The sequence below is a fragment of the Protopterus annectens genome, chromosome 3.part1 (assembly GCF_019279795.1).
Source record: "Protopterus annectens isolate FY-2018-M chromosome 3.part1, PAN1.0, whole genome shotgun sequence".
NCBI lineage: Eukaryota > Metazoa > Chordata > Ceratodontiformes > Protopteridae > Protopterus > Protopterus annectens.
Window position 1 is genome coordinate 1,000,824,727 of NC_056732.1, and position 14,807 is coordinate 1,000,839,533.

Genomic DNA, 14,807 nt, shown 5'->3' on the forward strand with positions numbered 1-14,807 from the left:
CACAGATTTCAAATCCTATTTTAGTAACAAGCCAAGAATAACATTGTATAAGAAAAAAAATGAAACTGATCTTTCTCAGTAAGGAAGGGTTAAGGGTTCCTCATTTCAATCGGGGAAGTTTTACACTTCTGTGCTGCTGTTTTCTCCATGGTATGCATAGGGTTGCCACCTTTCATTGTGGCTAAACCCGGACTTAGGCCACATCCCTTTGTACATCCATAAACACCACCCATTCTCTGCCTACACCCTGCCCACTTTGTGACATCATCATTGTATCACACAAGGGGAACACCCTCTTTTTCTGATTGTGATGTATTTTTTTCTGCAGAGTTACTACGCTTTTTGTAATAAAAAGCATTGTAAATCCACTGATATAACAAAGTCCGATAGTCTGATTTTCTGAAACAGAATACTGGAGTTTGTACAGTGTTTTCTGTACCACCGGACAATCAATTTGTTTTCTGGATAGTCCAGAAAAAAAATGCATAGGTGGCAACACTAGCTATGCAATACAGTTTCTATTGGCCACAGCCCTGATGGCATCATCATTCTTTTGACATCACATGGTGTGACTTTTCAGACGCACACACATTTGTGATGTCATTGTTTCAGCCACACCCACTCTGCCCCATTACAATTTAGACTTCACAAAATGTGGCAATCTCAACACCGACACACACACACACACACACACACACACACACACACACAAACACACATGCACACACACATAGCTTATATATCAGTAAATATATTGTTCTTGCACTTGTGACCTAGTTTGCAGCAAACAAAACTGTCCAAGCTGTATCAGTTTACTCCCACAATTAAGTTATAAAACTAAGTCTTATTTAAATGTCATGACTGATCATCTTACACAATTTCCTTCTGATAAATGAAATATACATAAATATTTGCTACATAAATGACTGCTACATACCATGGGCTGCTGCAGACAGAAGCTCCAGCCTTTAAGTAGCCCTAGAGATGCTGAGTAATTAATTGAGTAACAGGAAGTGAAGAGGGTGAGGAAGGAACTGTAAATTAAGTGGCATAAAGTCTAGTGCAATTTAAACAGCTGTTAAGAATTCAGCTTTCAGAGGAGAACTTGCAAATGCTGATACAGCAGCAGAGCAAAGAATGGCTATAAACCTATTATCAAAAGAAAACGTAATTGAACAGACAAAACAAAGTGAATGCTTGTCTTTTAATACAACTGAGTGGTGCAAAAAACAGCTATTTGCTTATCTACCAAGTTCTTTATCTGTCCTCTGAAAATATATATGCATAACACAATAGATAAATTATTTCCTACTTTAGTTCACTTTATAACCGATCCTAAGGCATGAAAAATAACACTTTTCTAAAAAGTAACACATTCTCTATTCCTTACAACTGCTCAAGGTTTGTTTCCCATTGAATATTTGCCTGTTGGACCCTTACTCGTGTTTTAACAATAACCCTAACCCCATTAATAAACCTAAGTCCAAACCAAACCATAATGCTAACCCTCACACTATTCTTAACCTTAACCTTAACACTAAACAAGACACACATACCTTACACTACCCTGAACACTAACACTATGCAGATAAGTGGCTTTGATATTGCTCTGCTTCAGCATTTTTGGATTCAGGTTAGAGCTGTTTTGGGTGTGTAATTTTCAGTATTTATCTGCGGTGGTGGTGCTGTGGTAGCGTTGTCACCTCATAGTAAGACGCTGTCTGGTTCAATTCACAGCTAGAGCGTCTTCTGCATGGAGACATGCGTGAATGGGCGTACCTTTGTTGAAGGTTGTGCGTCACGGCTGGTAACTTGGCACGTAAAAATCAACTACCAGTCATTAGCGGACCGGACTTCCGCTGTGGCGACCCCTAACCGGAAAAAGCCGAAAGACACAAACAAAGGGTTCAAGGTAGGTAATGTCAATAGACTGTGAAACAATCATTAAAATATATATATATATATATATATATATATATATATATATATATATATATATATATATATATATATATATATGTGTGTGTGTGTGTGTGTGTGTGTGTGTGTGTGTGTGTGTGTGTGTGTGTGTGTTCATAGGTTCATAAGTTCATAGGTTGGTACTAGGCTATCAGCCCTAGGGCCTACACAAGCCTAGCCATAACAAATCCCGGGCTATTTCTACCCACAGTATTTACTTTCCTGGACCCCTGTCTAGCAGGGCGACTGATGTGATCCCTGAGGTGAATTTCCTATCTCCCATCCAATCATCAAGGGTCCTTTTGAAGAGGGCCATAGAAGCGCTCTGCTTGACATGTATGGGCAGTCTACTCCATAGCTGGGGAGTCTCTGGGACAGGAACCTATCCCTCCAGCATGTTTTGTTTATTGTGATGACAAGGTTTAGATCCCTGGAGCGTGTGGCTTGAAGGATTGGGATTTCTTTAAGTGTAGCATGTCCAACAGCTCTGGGTTTGACATGGCCTTGTATGTTAAGCAGAGATCGCCTCTAAGTGGACGATATGCGACAGAGTATAGCTGGAGTTTTTTTTAGACGGTCAGCATAGCGCATCTGCTTTAGGCCTGTGATTCTTTTAGTGAGGTATTTCTGCAGCCTTTCCAGCTGTTGCAGATGTCTTGAAAGGTACATACCAAACGGGGTGTTGTATTCTATAATGGGTCTAATGAGGGATGAGTACAGTGGGACAATGACCTCCTTTTTTCTGGATGAAAAGCCCTTGGGGATGAGGTGTGCCACATAGAATGATTTCCTGACTGTTGTGGTGATGTGATTACCGAAGGTGAGACCACTGTCCACCTGTGTCCCTAAGTCTCTCATCACACTTTCGATGTTTAGTGTACAGCCTCCTATGTGGTAATTCATGGGTACGTGTTTTTTCCTAAAGGTGATAACTATACATTTCTTGGCATTGAGCTTGAGCCCATAGCTCTGGCACCAAGCATCTGTTTCCGTAAGGCCCTTTTGTAGAATATCCACATCATTTGGGGATTCAGTATTGCCTCCCAGTTTGCAGTCATCTGCGAACTTTGTTAGCCAGAGTCCCTTAGTGTTGGCCTGTACTTCAGAGAAGTAGATGCCAAACAAGAGTGGTCCCAGGACTGAACCCTGAAGTAATCCACTTGTCACTTATCTGGAGCTGGATTTGGAGTCCACTACTTTTACAGTCTGGGTTCTGTCAGTAAGCCAGTTGGCGACCCATCAGGTGACATAGGGATTTATGCCCAGCTTAGTAAGTTTATCTATGATTCCAGAGTGGGGGATGGTGTTGAAGGCCTTGGCAAGGTCCAGATAGGCTGTGTGAACCGCCTTACCCTTGTCCACAGATCTGGAGACTGATTCGAAGAAGTCAATCAGGTTCAGGAGACAAGATTGGCCCTTCACAAACCCAAACTGGGTAGGGTCCAGTGTTTGAAGGTTGCCAATGTCTTTGTTTATAAGTTCCATGATAATGCGTTCCATGCCCTTGCAGATCAGGTTCGTCAGATTGATGGGACGGTAGTTCCCGGGATCCAAGTTGTATCCCCCTTGTGGAGTGGGATAACTGTAGCTGTGTGCCACTCAGTGGGCACGAAACCTGAGGTAAGGCTATGATTAAACATGACACTTAGGTGAGGTGCCAGTTAATTTTGTAGTTCATGTAGTACACAGCCCGGGATGTCATCTGGTTCCATGGATGCTGTATTCTTAGCTTTGGAGAGTGCAGTTTCTACCTGTGTGGCCGTGATAAAGCTCTGACTAGAGTGCAGGCCACCTGAGTTTGATTAGCAGCTCCAGCATCTGTAGGATTACGCAGGAGAGGAAGGAAGTGATTGGCCAATGCTGCTTCAGCCAACATGGGGAAGGAAGAAGGCTCTTGCTTGCTACTTGGGTGATACCTAAGCAGGAGCACTAGGTATTGCACCTGTGACCTGTGAGTGCATGCTGCTAATATGCATGCACGTAAGCTGGTAGAGCATGCAGAGGCATATTCCTTGAGACTGACAACAGCTACAGAGCTAGAAGAGATGCCATGATGGTGGGTGGGTGGGCTGCATCTAGAAGAATGATAGGCTGCTCTGCTGGACCTGGTGAATGGTCTGCTCTCTGCCACCTGCCTCTCACCAAAAGGGGAACAATGGGTTGATGAGTCACCTGGAGCAGAAAAATTGTATGTAGAACTCTCACCTATGCAGGGGCTGCCTGGCTCTTGCCCTTAACAGAACAAATAGGATAGTTGGATTAAGACAGTGGAACCATCAGGGATGTCTGATGGGGAAACAAAAAGTGGTCTGTATTGAAAAAGACCACTTCTGGAAGTCCAGCTCATAAACCTCATTTAGCAATGCATTCTTAGAAAAAAAATAACCAAATCATACTTTGTTTTTTTTCTAGTTCTATAATGGGAAACTGAGACTTGATTTCTTGAACTATAAACAGTAGGAACACATACAGAGAATCTCATGTGCTACATTGAAAGTAACACAGCAGCTTGAAACCAGTATTTTTGCAGAGGAATATATCCACTGAATCACCCATGGGGCAAGTCCCCACACTTTTTTCCATCTTTCTTTCATTTTTCTCACTAGCTCCATTATTCTCTTAGCTCATTCTTTTTTCGTCCGGTTAGAATGTTTTACAGCTACAGCTATCTACTGAGATTTTATATATATATATATATATATATATATATATATATATATATATATATATGTATATATATATATAGATTCACTTCAGAAGCTCAAATTTACAAAATCTCGAACTTCAAATAACCGAAACCAAAACATCGAGTTTTGTAAACTCGAACTTCTGAAATGAAACCAAAAAAAAAAAAAAAAAGACAAACTTCGCTTCGCCCACACCCCCCCCCCTACTTAAATATACCAACTCCAAGATCGCGCTACAGTGGGGAAATGGGAAATCTCCCGTTTTGCGCTGTATGCGGAAGCGCAAAACGGGAGATTTCTCATTTCCTGTCAACACCACACAAAAAAATAAAACATTACGTACACACAGAGCGTACAAAAATCCTTGCCTCTGTGTGTACGCAATGTATTAAGGTAAGTAAACTTTTGCTTTTCAACACTACACATATTCGATTTACTGAAATCTCGATCATATGGTCTCAACCATATGAAATTCGAGATTTCAGTAATTCGATTATGTGAAGTGTACCCATATATATATATATATATAGAGAGAGAGAGAGAGAGATATACATATATATATATATATATATATATATATATATATATATATATATATACACACACACACACACACACACACACACACACACACATACACTCTCTCTTTGCTCTGCATGAAATCTGATAATCCATGAGCAGAGAAATAAACTAAAATAGAAACACTGTTATTATGGGACAGTATCCACCATATTTTCTGTTTCACTTGCAATATGAACTTCCTTGTTGGAGGTCCTTTTTCATTTAACTTATTATCACTTTACACATGGATCTCCTTGCTGAACTGCTATGAAATACTTCATAACACTTTTTTCTTAACATCTGCCAAAATATTACAGCAGTCATGTCTACATCTTTCCAGTCTGTTGGAAGGTACAATAAAGAAACATGTTACAGTGCTGAGCAAGCAGGCCTTCTCGATGTTGGAAAAGCTGTTAAAGGAAATGGCAAACATTTATATATGGGCTTTGACTGAACACTATTCTGTGATTATCACTACTTAAGTTACATGAACTACTGCTTCAGAGTACAGTTGTTACTTGGCACCTGTTATGTCAACAAAAAAGAATACATTTATGTTTGCTACAGTGGAGTGCTCTACAAAGCAGCCATATGAGAGCGAATTTCATTGCAAGGGTCAGAAAAAACAGTTGCTTAACAGCTGCAGAGCATTAGCAGTTTTCTTTTCTTTCTTACCTCTGCCAACAGCATGCACAACAGATGGACCAAATCCTCTGATCTGGAATCCAAGTCCCTCCATTGAATCTGGAATCTTTACTACCCTGCGAAAACAGAGAACGCACTGAGAAGTGTGCATGGATTTTAACAACATCACAAAAAGATTTTATGAAGATAAATATTTTAGAATGATAAATCATACTGAATTGGACTACACAGAATAACAAATGCAAGGTGCAAGGGTAAAACATTAACACAAATTCATTATTTTAGTGCCCAGGTCAATCCAGTAAGTAGAATACAGAAGTGCAAAGTAGATTAAAATAAAAAGCTATCAAAACTGTGCAGACTAAAAGCTTGCCAATCTAACTCTCTCAACCTATATATCTTTCATCTTTTCCTTATTTTTAGGGACATTTCAGCTCCTAATTGTGCTCTGACCTCCTCAAATCAGTGATGCCTTGAGAAGAAGGTGGTGGATTCTAATCAACAAACAATGACATTCATTATAGTTACTGATTTACTTCAGAAAATACATGTTTATTCGTGTACTATTATTTTGACAACTTTCTAAATCAGTGGTACTAATATTTAAAAAGTGTCCCTGATCAGGGTCGTTTGTCCATGATAATGTTTTGCTTTGTCTCTCATTCTGGTGCTGACAGGTTCAGAGCTATTATCCTGGATCATTCCTGGCCCCTAGGTAGCTGAGGGTCCTATGACCAGTTTGTTTCCCTGCCATTAAGCTCACCAGTTTTACCATTCAGGGTGCAGATTGGGACAATCCCCTCCCTGGGTAAGAGACAAATGGACCATTCTTTCTACATTGGTCACACCTCCACATGCAAGTGATAAAGTGAAGTTCACTTTATGGCTTTTACACGGGTGACCATATGTCTGGGAATATGACAACATGTTATGTACTCATTAATTTATAAATGTCATAAATTTACTGTGATTACTGTATAGTCTGAGTTTATGTTTTAACTCACATTTCATTCATTTTTCAATACTTTAAAATTCAGAATATTTTTTATTCCATAACAGATGTGATTTCCACACTATAGGGATTTGTAAACTATTTACAAAGTCTTCATGACCACCTTTGTGCTATAATGACCATATAATATATATTACAAACAGACTATTAGACAGTGAGTGTTACCCCAAGCTTCGCTGACAGCATTAATTAACCATGTTTTTATTTATCCGTGTGACCAACTTAATGGCTACTCTACCTGCACTCAACTGGCCAAACCTCTTCCTCCTAGATCAGACTGGGCTACAGGTCATGTAAGAGTACTACAACCAATTTATTTCCCAGTCAAACAGCTTACCAACTTTTCTATTCAAGGAGCAGGTTGGGTCTATCCCCTCCCTGGTGAAAGAGGTAATGGCCCATTCATTCCTACAGTTAAGCTCAGCATCCCTATCCCTCTTAATAGATGTGGGTCTAGAGGTAGCGAGGGCACCAACCAGTTGTTCAGGTGAACCTCTTCACAGAGTTCCTACGCCAACTCCAGTAGTTCCATCCAGGTCCACAATTGCTGCCTCCCTAGGGGAAGTGTGTGTGACTTCATGCTCACATGGTACTCCTCGTGCTTTCTGTGTACATAGCACCACCTTGAATTGTGTGTGCTCAGCAGGCTCATGTTCCATGGGTACAACTCCTGGTGCAGCCTCTAGGAGTCAACACAGTGGTGAGACAGAAGTGACTCTCTCCTAGGCTGTCAGAGGCCATTCACTCCCTTCCTTCCGGTCTCATATCCTCCACTGTCCTTTCCACTAACTGAATATAGGTCATCTGGGTCATAGTCAGAATTTCATCCATTATTAACAGTTTTTGATGATACTCTGCCAAAGACACAAAATGTATACTTAATTTAGTTAGAATAAAATAAAACCAATTCCATTTCAGGTACAAATTCTGTAATTTCTACTGAAATAAGTTAAGGAGGACCCTTTTACACATATAACTCATAAAGACAAAAGTGCATCTCTGAAATTTCTCAGCTGGCTTTTCACTACACTAACTGCCTACGTACTACTTTTCCTGTGGATAACTGTTTTACTGGGCTAGCAAGGGCTAGAAAATGGAGTAAAGATTGCAGTTAAGCAAAGCTGACACTTAAGTGGAGTTTACCACCCTGTGCCAGTGAAATAAATGCCTGATTACTTTCATTCAAAAGTATAATATAGAGTTTTATTTGAATTTATATTGTATTTGTTATCATAGCTTTTCATTGTTTGTTGGTAGGAATGGACTGCTTGTTAACAACATTTACTTTGACTCATGTTTTATTGTTTTATCTGTAATTTTACTGCTGGTTGTTAGAAATGCATAGGTTTTAGACATGCAAGCTCTAGCTACCCCCAAGTGGTCTAGACAGCTCTAAATTTACACAGACTGAAGAAAGGGAAATCCTGAGCTTATCTAAACAATCCTATCTTGGTTTGTGATTTATTTACCTTTACTGTTAAAAAGAAGTGCAACTGCGAGCGATAGTGAGCAGAAGCTACTGCATGATGTAAAGGAATCACAGCTATTTCCTGGCTTGTAGAACTTGTATGGTCAGAACAACTTTACTGTACTTAATTATTTAGTTGTATATTGCTGATATGATTTTTGTCATAGAAGTTGATTTAAGTTCTCTTTGAATTCTGTGGTTACTGATTTTGATTATTCTTTTCTTTTGCAATGTTTTACTCATTTGAAGGTGAATATGGACCCCTTAAATGAGTACACAATTAACAATTTGCTAAAGCACAAATATCTTGTACATTGTAATAAATGCTATGCATATTTAAAGGTAACAGCTGATAACACTGGTGATCTGTGTTCCTCATGACAAAAGTTGGATGATTTCCTTACCATTATTAGAAGTAAATCACTGCGGTGGTGCAGTGGTAGCATTGTTGCCTCACAGCAAGAGGTTCTCCCGTTTAATTCTCAGCTAGAGTGCAGGGAGTGCCTTCTGTGTGGAGTCTGTATGTCCTCCCCGCGGTTGGGTGGTGTTTGATAGACATGTGTAAATGGGCGTGCCTTCGTTGAAGGTTGGACATCAAACTGGCACCTCGCCGTTCGTGAAAATCTACTGCCAATCATTAACAGACCAGAGTTCCGCTGTGGCGACCCCTAACCGGGAAAAGCCGAAAGACAAACAACAACAAAATTAGAAGTAAATCTAGATTTACTGATGATGATTGCACTTGTGCAATTGGCACGGCTCGGAGAACTGTTGTTGCATATATTAATGACCGGATGGGTGAGATAAATAATGTTAGGCAAATAACAAATAGAGCACATTTATGAAATTATGCATTTATTTTCTGCAAAGATCATTCAACCCCTATGAAACAAGACAATGCCCCTGACAACTCTGGAATCCTGGATGCAAGTACTCAGCAATCTGAGGATCCGGTTTGTTTAGAAGGAAACAAAAAAAGAAAGAAAGGAAGAAGTTCTCAACAAATAATAAAGAGGAAAAAGAAACTGACTAATGACTGTAAAGGAAAGAGAATACTTAGTAAAAAGGATTCTGCTTTGTTATGTAACACACTGGTGATGGAATGAAGATATCTGTCTATCAGAAAACCCTCAGTCTACAGAAAAAGGCATCACCTTTCCAATGGAAAAGGTAGAAAAAAGAGGCAAGGGGCAGGTGAAAAGGAAGAAATCAAAACTGAACGTGGATGACTTGAAGAACATTACTGTAAGAAAAAAGAAGAGAAAGATAGATGTTGTCTACATGGCTCAAGCTGTGGATTTACACTGCCGCCTGGATGAGAATTTAATACACAATGAAAACAGTGGAATTAATAAGACTAATAGTGATGAAGATCTATCCTTCATAACAATCGATAGAGCAGAAATGACTGTATTAGAAGCTGAAGATTCTTCAGAGATGGTCAGCAAAGACATTCTTGTAATTGGAGATTCAGTTATTAGAGGAACTGATACTTATATTTGCAGAGATGATAATGAACATTGAGTAGTGTTATGCTTGTCAGGAACAAAAATAGAAGATGTGAAACAAGCCTTGGAACGCCTTAATGTAAGGAAGTATGGATCTGTTTTTATTCATGTTGGTACAAATGATGTCACCCGCAAGGATTCTTTGACTGTTAGTAGGGAACTGACAGCCCTCTTAGATATTATAGCTTGTACTGGTGTTAGGACATATTTTTGACAAATCACCTATAGAAAGGATAGTCAGGTCATTGTGAATGAAAAAATATTTTGGATAAATACCTACATGGAAAAAAATGTCCTGTTTTAAAAATTGGAAATGTGTAGAGCATCCAAGCCTTCTTTTGGGCACACGTATTCAGACAGGATGGTGTGCATTTGTCTAGATCAGGGAAGAGAATTTTTGCAGCAGATATTTTGCAGTTTTTGACAAACACTAGACAGGTTTTTTCACAGATAGCAAAATTTGATGCATCTCTGATGGTTGTTAATGTTAGCAGCATTAATAATGTTTTTTTTTTTTTACTGGAAAATTTGCTACGTTCCCACAAGATTGCTGTTGTTATTGTTTGTGAAACATGGTTAAAGAACAATGACTGGAAACCAGTTCTGTCAGGGTATAAATATTTTTACTGTAACAGACATTCTAACAAAAAATCAGGTAGAGGTGTTATGACAGGGATTAAAGACAGCTATGAGACCTGTAATTATTACATGTTCAATGATAACACCAATACCAGTGACTGTGTAACTGTGACAATAAAGACAACCCTGGAACATATAATAATTGTTGGGGTGTATAGTGTATAGACCTGTATAGACCGCCAAAGTCAAGTGCAGATGACCTACAGGAATTCATACATTTCTTGCATGAAACACAGGAGGGAAGTACAACATTAGCTGGGCACTTAAATTTACCAGAAACAGACTGTAATAATACTGATTCAACAACATTAGTAAGGAAATTATTCACAGAGTATATTCAGGAATAACAATTGGTTCAGATTGTAAAAAAAACTACCAGGGGACGGAACATACTAGACATTGTTTGTGTTCCCAAAGAAATTATTGTAACTTCAAGTCAGATTTTACCACCACCGATGTGCAGTGATCATGGGGTTATAAAAAGTTTAATTTGTTGCTAGATAATTCTGCCAAACTGAAATCTATGCCAGTGCACAGAAGGTTAATTACAGATTATATGGAAGCAAAACAGCCACTGCATAAAATTAACTGGAGTAAGATGTTCAATGGAAAAACTGCAGATGGAATGAGGAAAGACTTGAAAGAGAAATGATTTAAGTGCAGAAAATCAAAAAAAATGTTTTGGTCATTATTTCAAACAGAAAAATGAAGAAAGGTAATGAAAATATCTTGGTGTTTCAGTGAAATGCAAAAACAAGGAAATGTTTAACAGCAAGAGTAAAATTCATGACTTAAATTCTTAAAATGGGTATATTTTGCATAGAATACTTCAATTTGTGAAATGAGCCTAATGACAGAGTAAGGTAGTGTATGGTTTACTCAAGTCTTACTGCAGACAGGCCATCCTCATGGCCACCCTGATATAAGCCCTGTAGAAAGAATATGGCAAGACTCAGTGCAGCAACCCCAAAAAAGTCACAGCAAAATGAAAAACCGTCAGCTAGCTAAAGTATCTTTCGTCTTACTATCATGCCCCATCTCTGTACTGGTGTAAATGCTGCTGGAAATCCTCTGGATAATATTGGATAAACTGGCAATGTAGTTCCATCCAGGCAGAAACTAAGATAGTGTATGCTCAAGCAGAATACATATATAAGTTTTATAGATCCTGGCTAAGTAGCACATACCATTGTGCTTCAGGTATGTGAGTACCTGCAACCATGAATGATAGCTAATCCTGCTAAGACCATCCTTTGTTATACATTGCAGCTGATGTTGTCTCTACTTATTCAGATCTCTTTGGTTGAAATGTACTTTGCATTTTTTTTTGTAAATATTGTCCTCTGTGCTCCCATTACCTGTGTATTTTCAATATTGTGTACAATTAAATGTATATATAATACATACTGGCTAAATGCTCATGTTTTGTTGCAAATCCATTTTATATTTTTTGTTACAACTGTTAATGTGTTGTTGCAAACTCTACTGTGGTCTTTGCTATGATTGTTTTTGTTGTCTGTGCTTTCTTGACCTGAGCCTAACCAGTTCACTTACATGGTTAACATGTTAAATGCATAAACACACATTGGTTGGTGCAGTGGCATAGTGCCAAGAAGTTCTCTGGTTTGGTTTGCATTTGGGATACTTCCTGTGCACACTCTGCATGTTCTCCTTGCATCTGCATATTTTGTTTTCCTTTGGGTACAGTTTTCTTCTCCCTTCCAAAGTCGTAAGTATCTGTAGTGTGTGTGTGTGTGTGTGTGTGTGTGTGTGTGTGTGTGTGTGTGTGTGTGTGTGTGTGTGTGTGTGTGTGTGTGTGTGTGTGTATGACCCTAGCCCTGAGTAGCATTCTGCCATCACCCAGAAAGATACCGCAGTACAAGGACAAAATGATTAACTTCAACAATTGGCTAAGCTTCTGGTGTCATTCTAAAGGGATCCAGTATCTGTCTGCCTGGGATGACATGGTCGACAGACCACGATGCTTTGCCAGAGATGGCCTGCACCTGTCACCCCCAGGATTCCGGATACTGGCTAAGGTTCATGCCGCCCCTATAGTGCCTTTTTTAGGCAAGGTTCAAATGACAAATTCACCACAGTAACAGGAACAGGCAAGCAAAAACTGAGGGTGATGCTACTCAATGCTAGAAGTCTAAATCTCAAAATGCACTCACTCGAGGTACTCCTTAAAATGGAGAACATCAATATCTGTGCAGTGACTGAGACCTGGTTCAAGGCTCCAGAGGGCACCCCTGCACTACCACGCTATAACTCATACCACACTTTTCGGCCATGTAACCTGGACCGGATCACCAAAGGTGGAGGTGTGTCCATATTCATTACGGATATCCACACCTCCAGGCTAGTTGCTCAGCATAATGCAGCCAAGATTATCCAAGTGCAACTAACTGGGCAAAACTGCAATCCAAACTGTAGCTTGCTACAGATCCCCGACCATGCCCCAGGATTCCCACTCCTCTTTTCCTGATATACTGGAAAATATTAGGGTTCAACCAAACACCCTAATAATGGGCGATTTCAACTACCCCACCATTAACTGGGAAAACTACTCATGTATTAACTCCTTCACTCAATGCTTTCTGGAATTCATAAACTCCAATGCCCTGGATCAACTTATCCACCCCCCCCACCAGAGGCAACAATATCCTAGATCTAGTCATTACCAACATGGGTGACCAGTGCTCCACACCTGAAGTCAACGCCTCATTGGTCCGATCTGATCATAAGCTAATCACCCTAGATATCCACATCCTGCCCCCACCCGCCATTAAGGAAACCACGGTAAAACATTTCTCCAAAGCCAACTTCATGCGTCTTAAGACAGAAGTGGTGAACTTCATGACACCCATGCAGATGGACAATACAGTTATGACAACTGAATCCTACACAACTGCTCTTTATAAGCACTTACACGAGTGCATGGATTGTGCTATCTCCAAACAGAACCAAGATGCTATCCTCCAAAAAAAGGAAGCCAATCTGGTGGTCCCCTGCAATAAACAAACTGTACCACAGAAGGAAGAAATTGTTGCAAAAGGAAGTAAAATCCCATGAGTGGAGGAGCTCCCTGGTCAGCCGCAGTATGAAGCTGCGATCCCTGATAAAAACCTCCAAAGCTAGTTACGAAAACAAAATCACCACTGATTCTAAAGACAACCACAAAGCATTCTATAGCTATGTAAAGAATCTCAATGGCAACACTCAGATCTGCTCTGAGTTATAGCACAATGGCACTAAATATACAGATCCAACTGATATTGCCAATATCCTGGCAGATAGGTTCAGTGCTAACTTTACCCCCCCCCCTCTCACCCCCTAAAGAGCACATCTCTATATCAGAAGAATGCAAAGTTCCTGTAATCACGGCTACACAGGTAAAAAAACACTCTCTCCAAAGCCAAGAACACAGCATCCATGGGACCAGACAACATCCCAGGTTGCATTCTACACGAACTACAGAACGAACTGGCATCCCACCTAAGTACCTTGTTCAACCATAGCCTCACCTCAAGCTTTATGCTCGCTGAATTGCGCACAGCGACGGTTATCCCACTCCACAAGGGGAAAGCCACCACGGACCCCGGGAACTACCGCCCCATTAGCCTGACAAGCCTGGTCTGCAAGGCCATGGAACGTATCATCATGGAACTAATAAACAAAGACATTGGTAATCTCCAAACTCTGGACCCCACCCAGTTCGGGTTTGTAAAAGGCAGATCATGTCTCCTAAACCTGATAGACTTCTTTGAAGCAATCACCAAAGCCCTAGAAGAGGGTAAGGTGGTTCACACAGCCTATCTAGATCTTGCCAAGGCTTTTGACACCATCCCCCACTCTGGAATTATAGATAAACTCACTAAACTAGGTATAAATCCCTATATAACAAGAGGGGTTGCCAACTGGCTCACTGACAGAACCCAAACTGTGAAAGTAGCAGACTCCAAATCCGACTTCAGACCAGTGACAAGTGGAGTACCACAGGGTTCAGTCCTAGGTCCTCTCCTGTTTGGTATCTACTTCTCTGAAGTACAGGCTAACACAGAAGGTCTTTGGCTAACGATGCTCGCAGATGACTGCAAACTAGGAGCCATAATCGAAACTCCTAATGATGTGGACATCCTACAAAAGGGCCTCACTGAGACAGATGCCTGGTGTCAAAGCCATGGCCTCAAGCTCAATGCCAAAAAGTGCATTGTCGTCCCCTTTGGTAAAAACTCTGTACCCATGAACTACAACATAGGCTAGAGTATACTTAACACTGAAAGTGTGATAAGAGACCTTGGGGCACAGGTGGACAGTAATCTCTC

General features: G+C 40.2%; 1 protein-coding gene across 1 annotated transcript in view; it reads right to left on the bottom strand.

Annotated features, from left to right (window-relative positions):
• The window catches only part of PREX2 (phosphatidylinositol-3,4,5-trisphosphate dependent Rac exchange factor 2), a 1,787,099-nt gene that overhangs the window by 907,129 nt on the left and 865,163 nt on the right, over positions 1–14,807 (bottom strand). Inside the window, exon 20 of the mRNA XM_044066265.1 lies at positions 5,883–5,968. Within this exon, the coding sequence (XP_043922200.1) occupies positions 5,883–5,968 (86 nt within the window). The remainder of the gene's footprint in view (positions 1–5,882; positions 5,969–14,807) is intronic.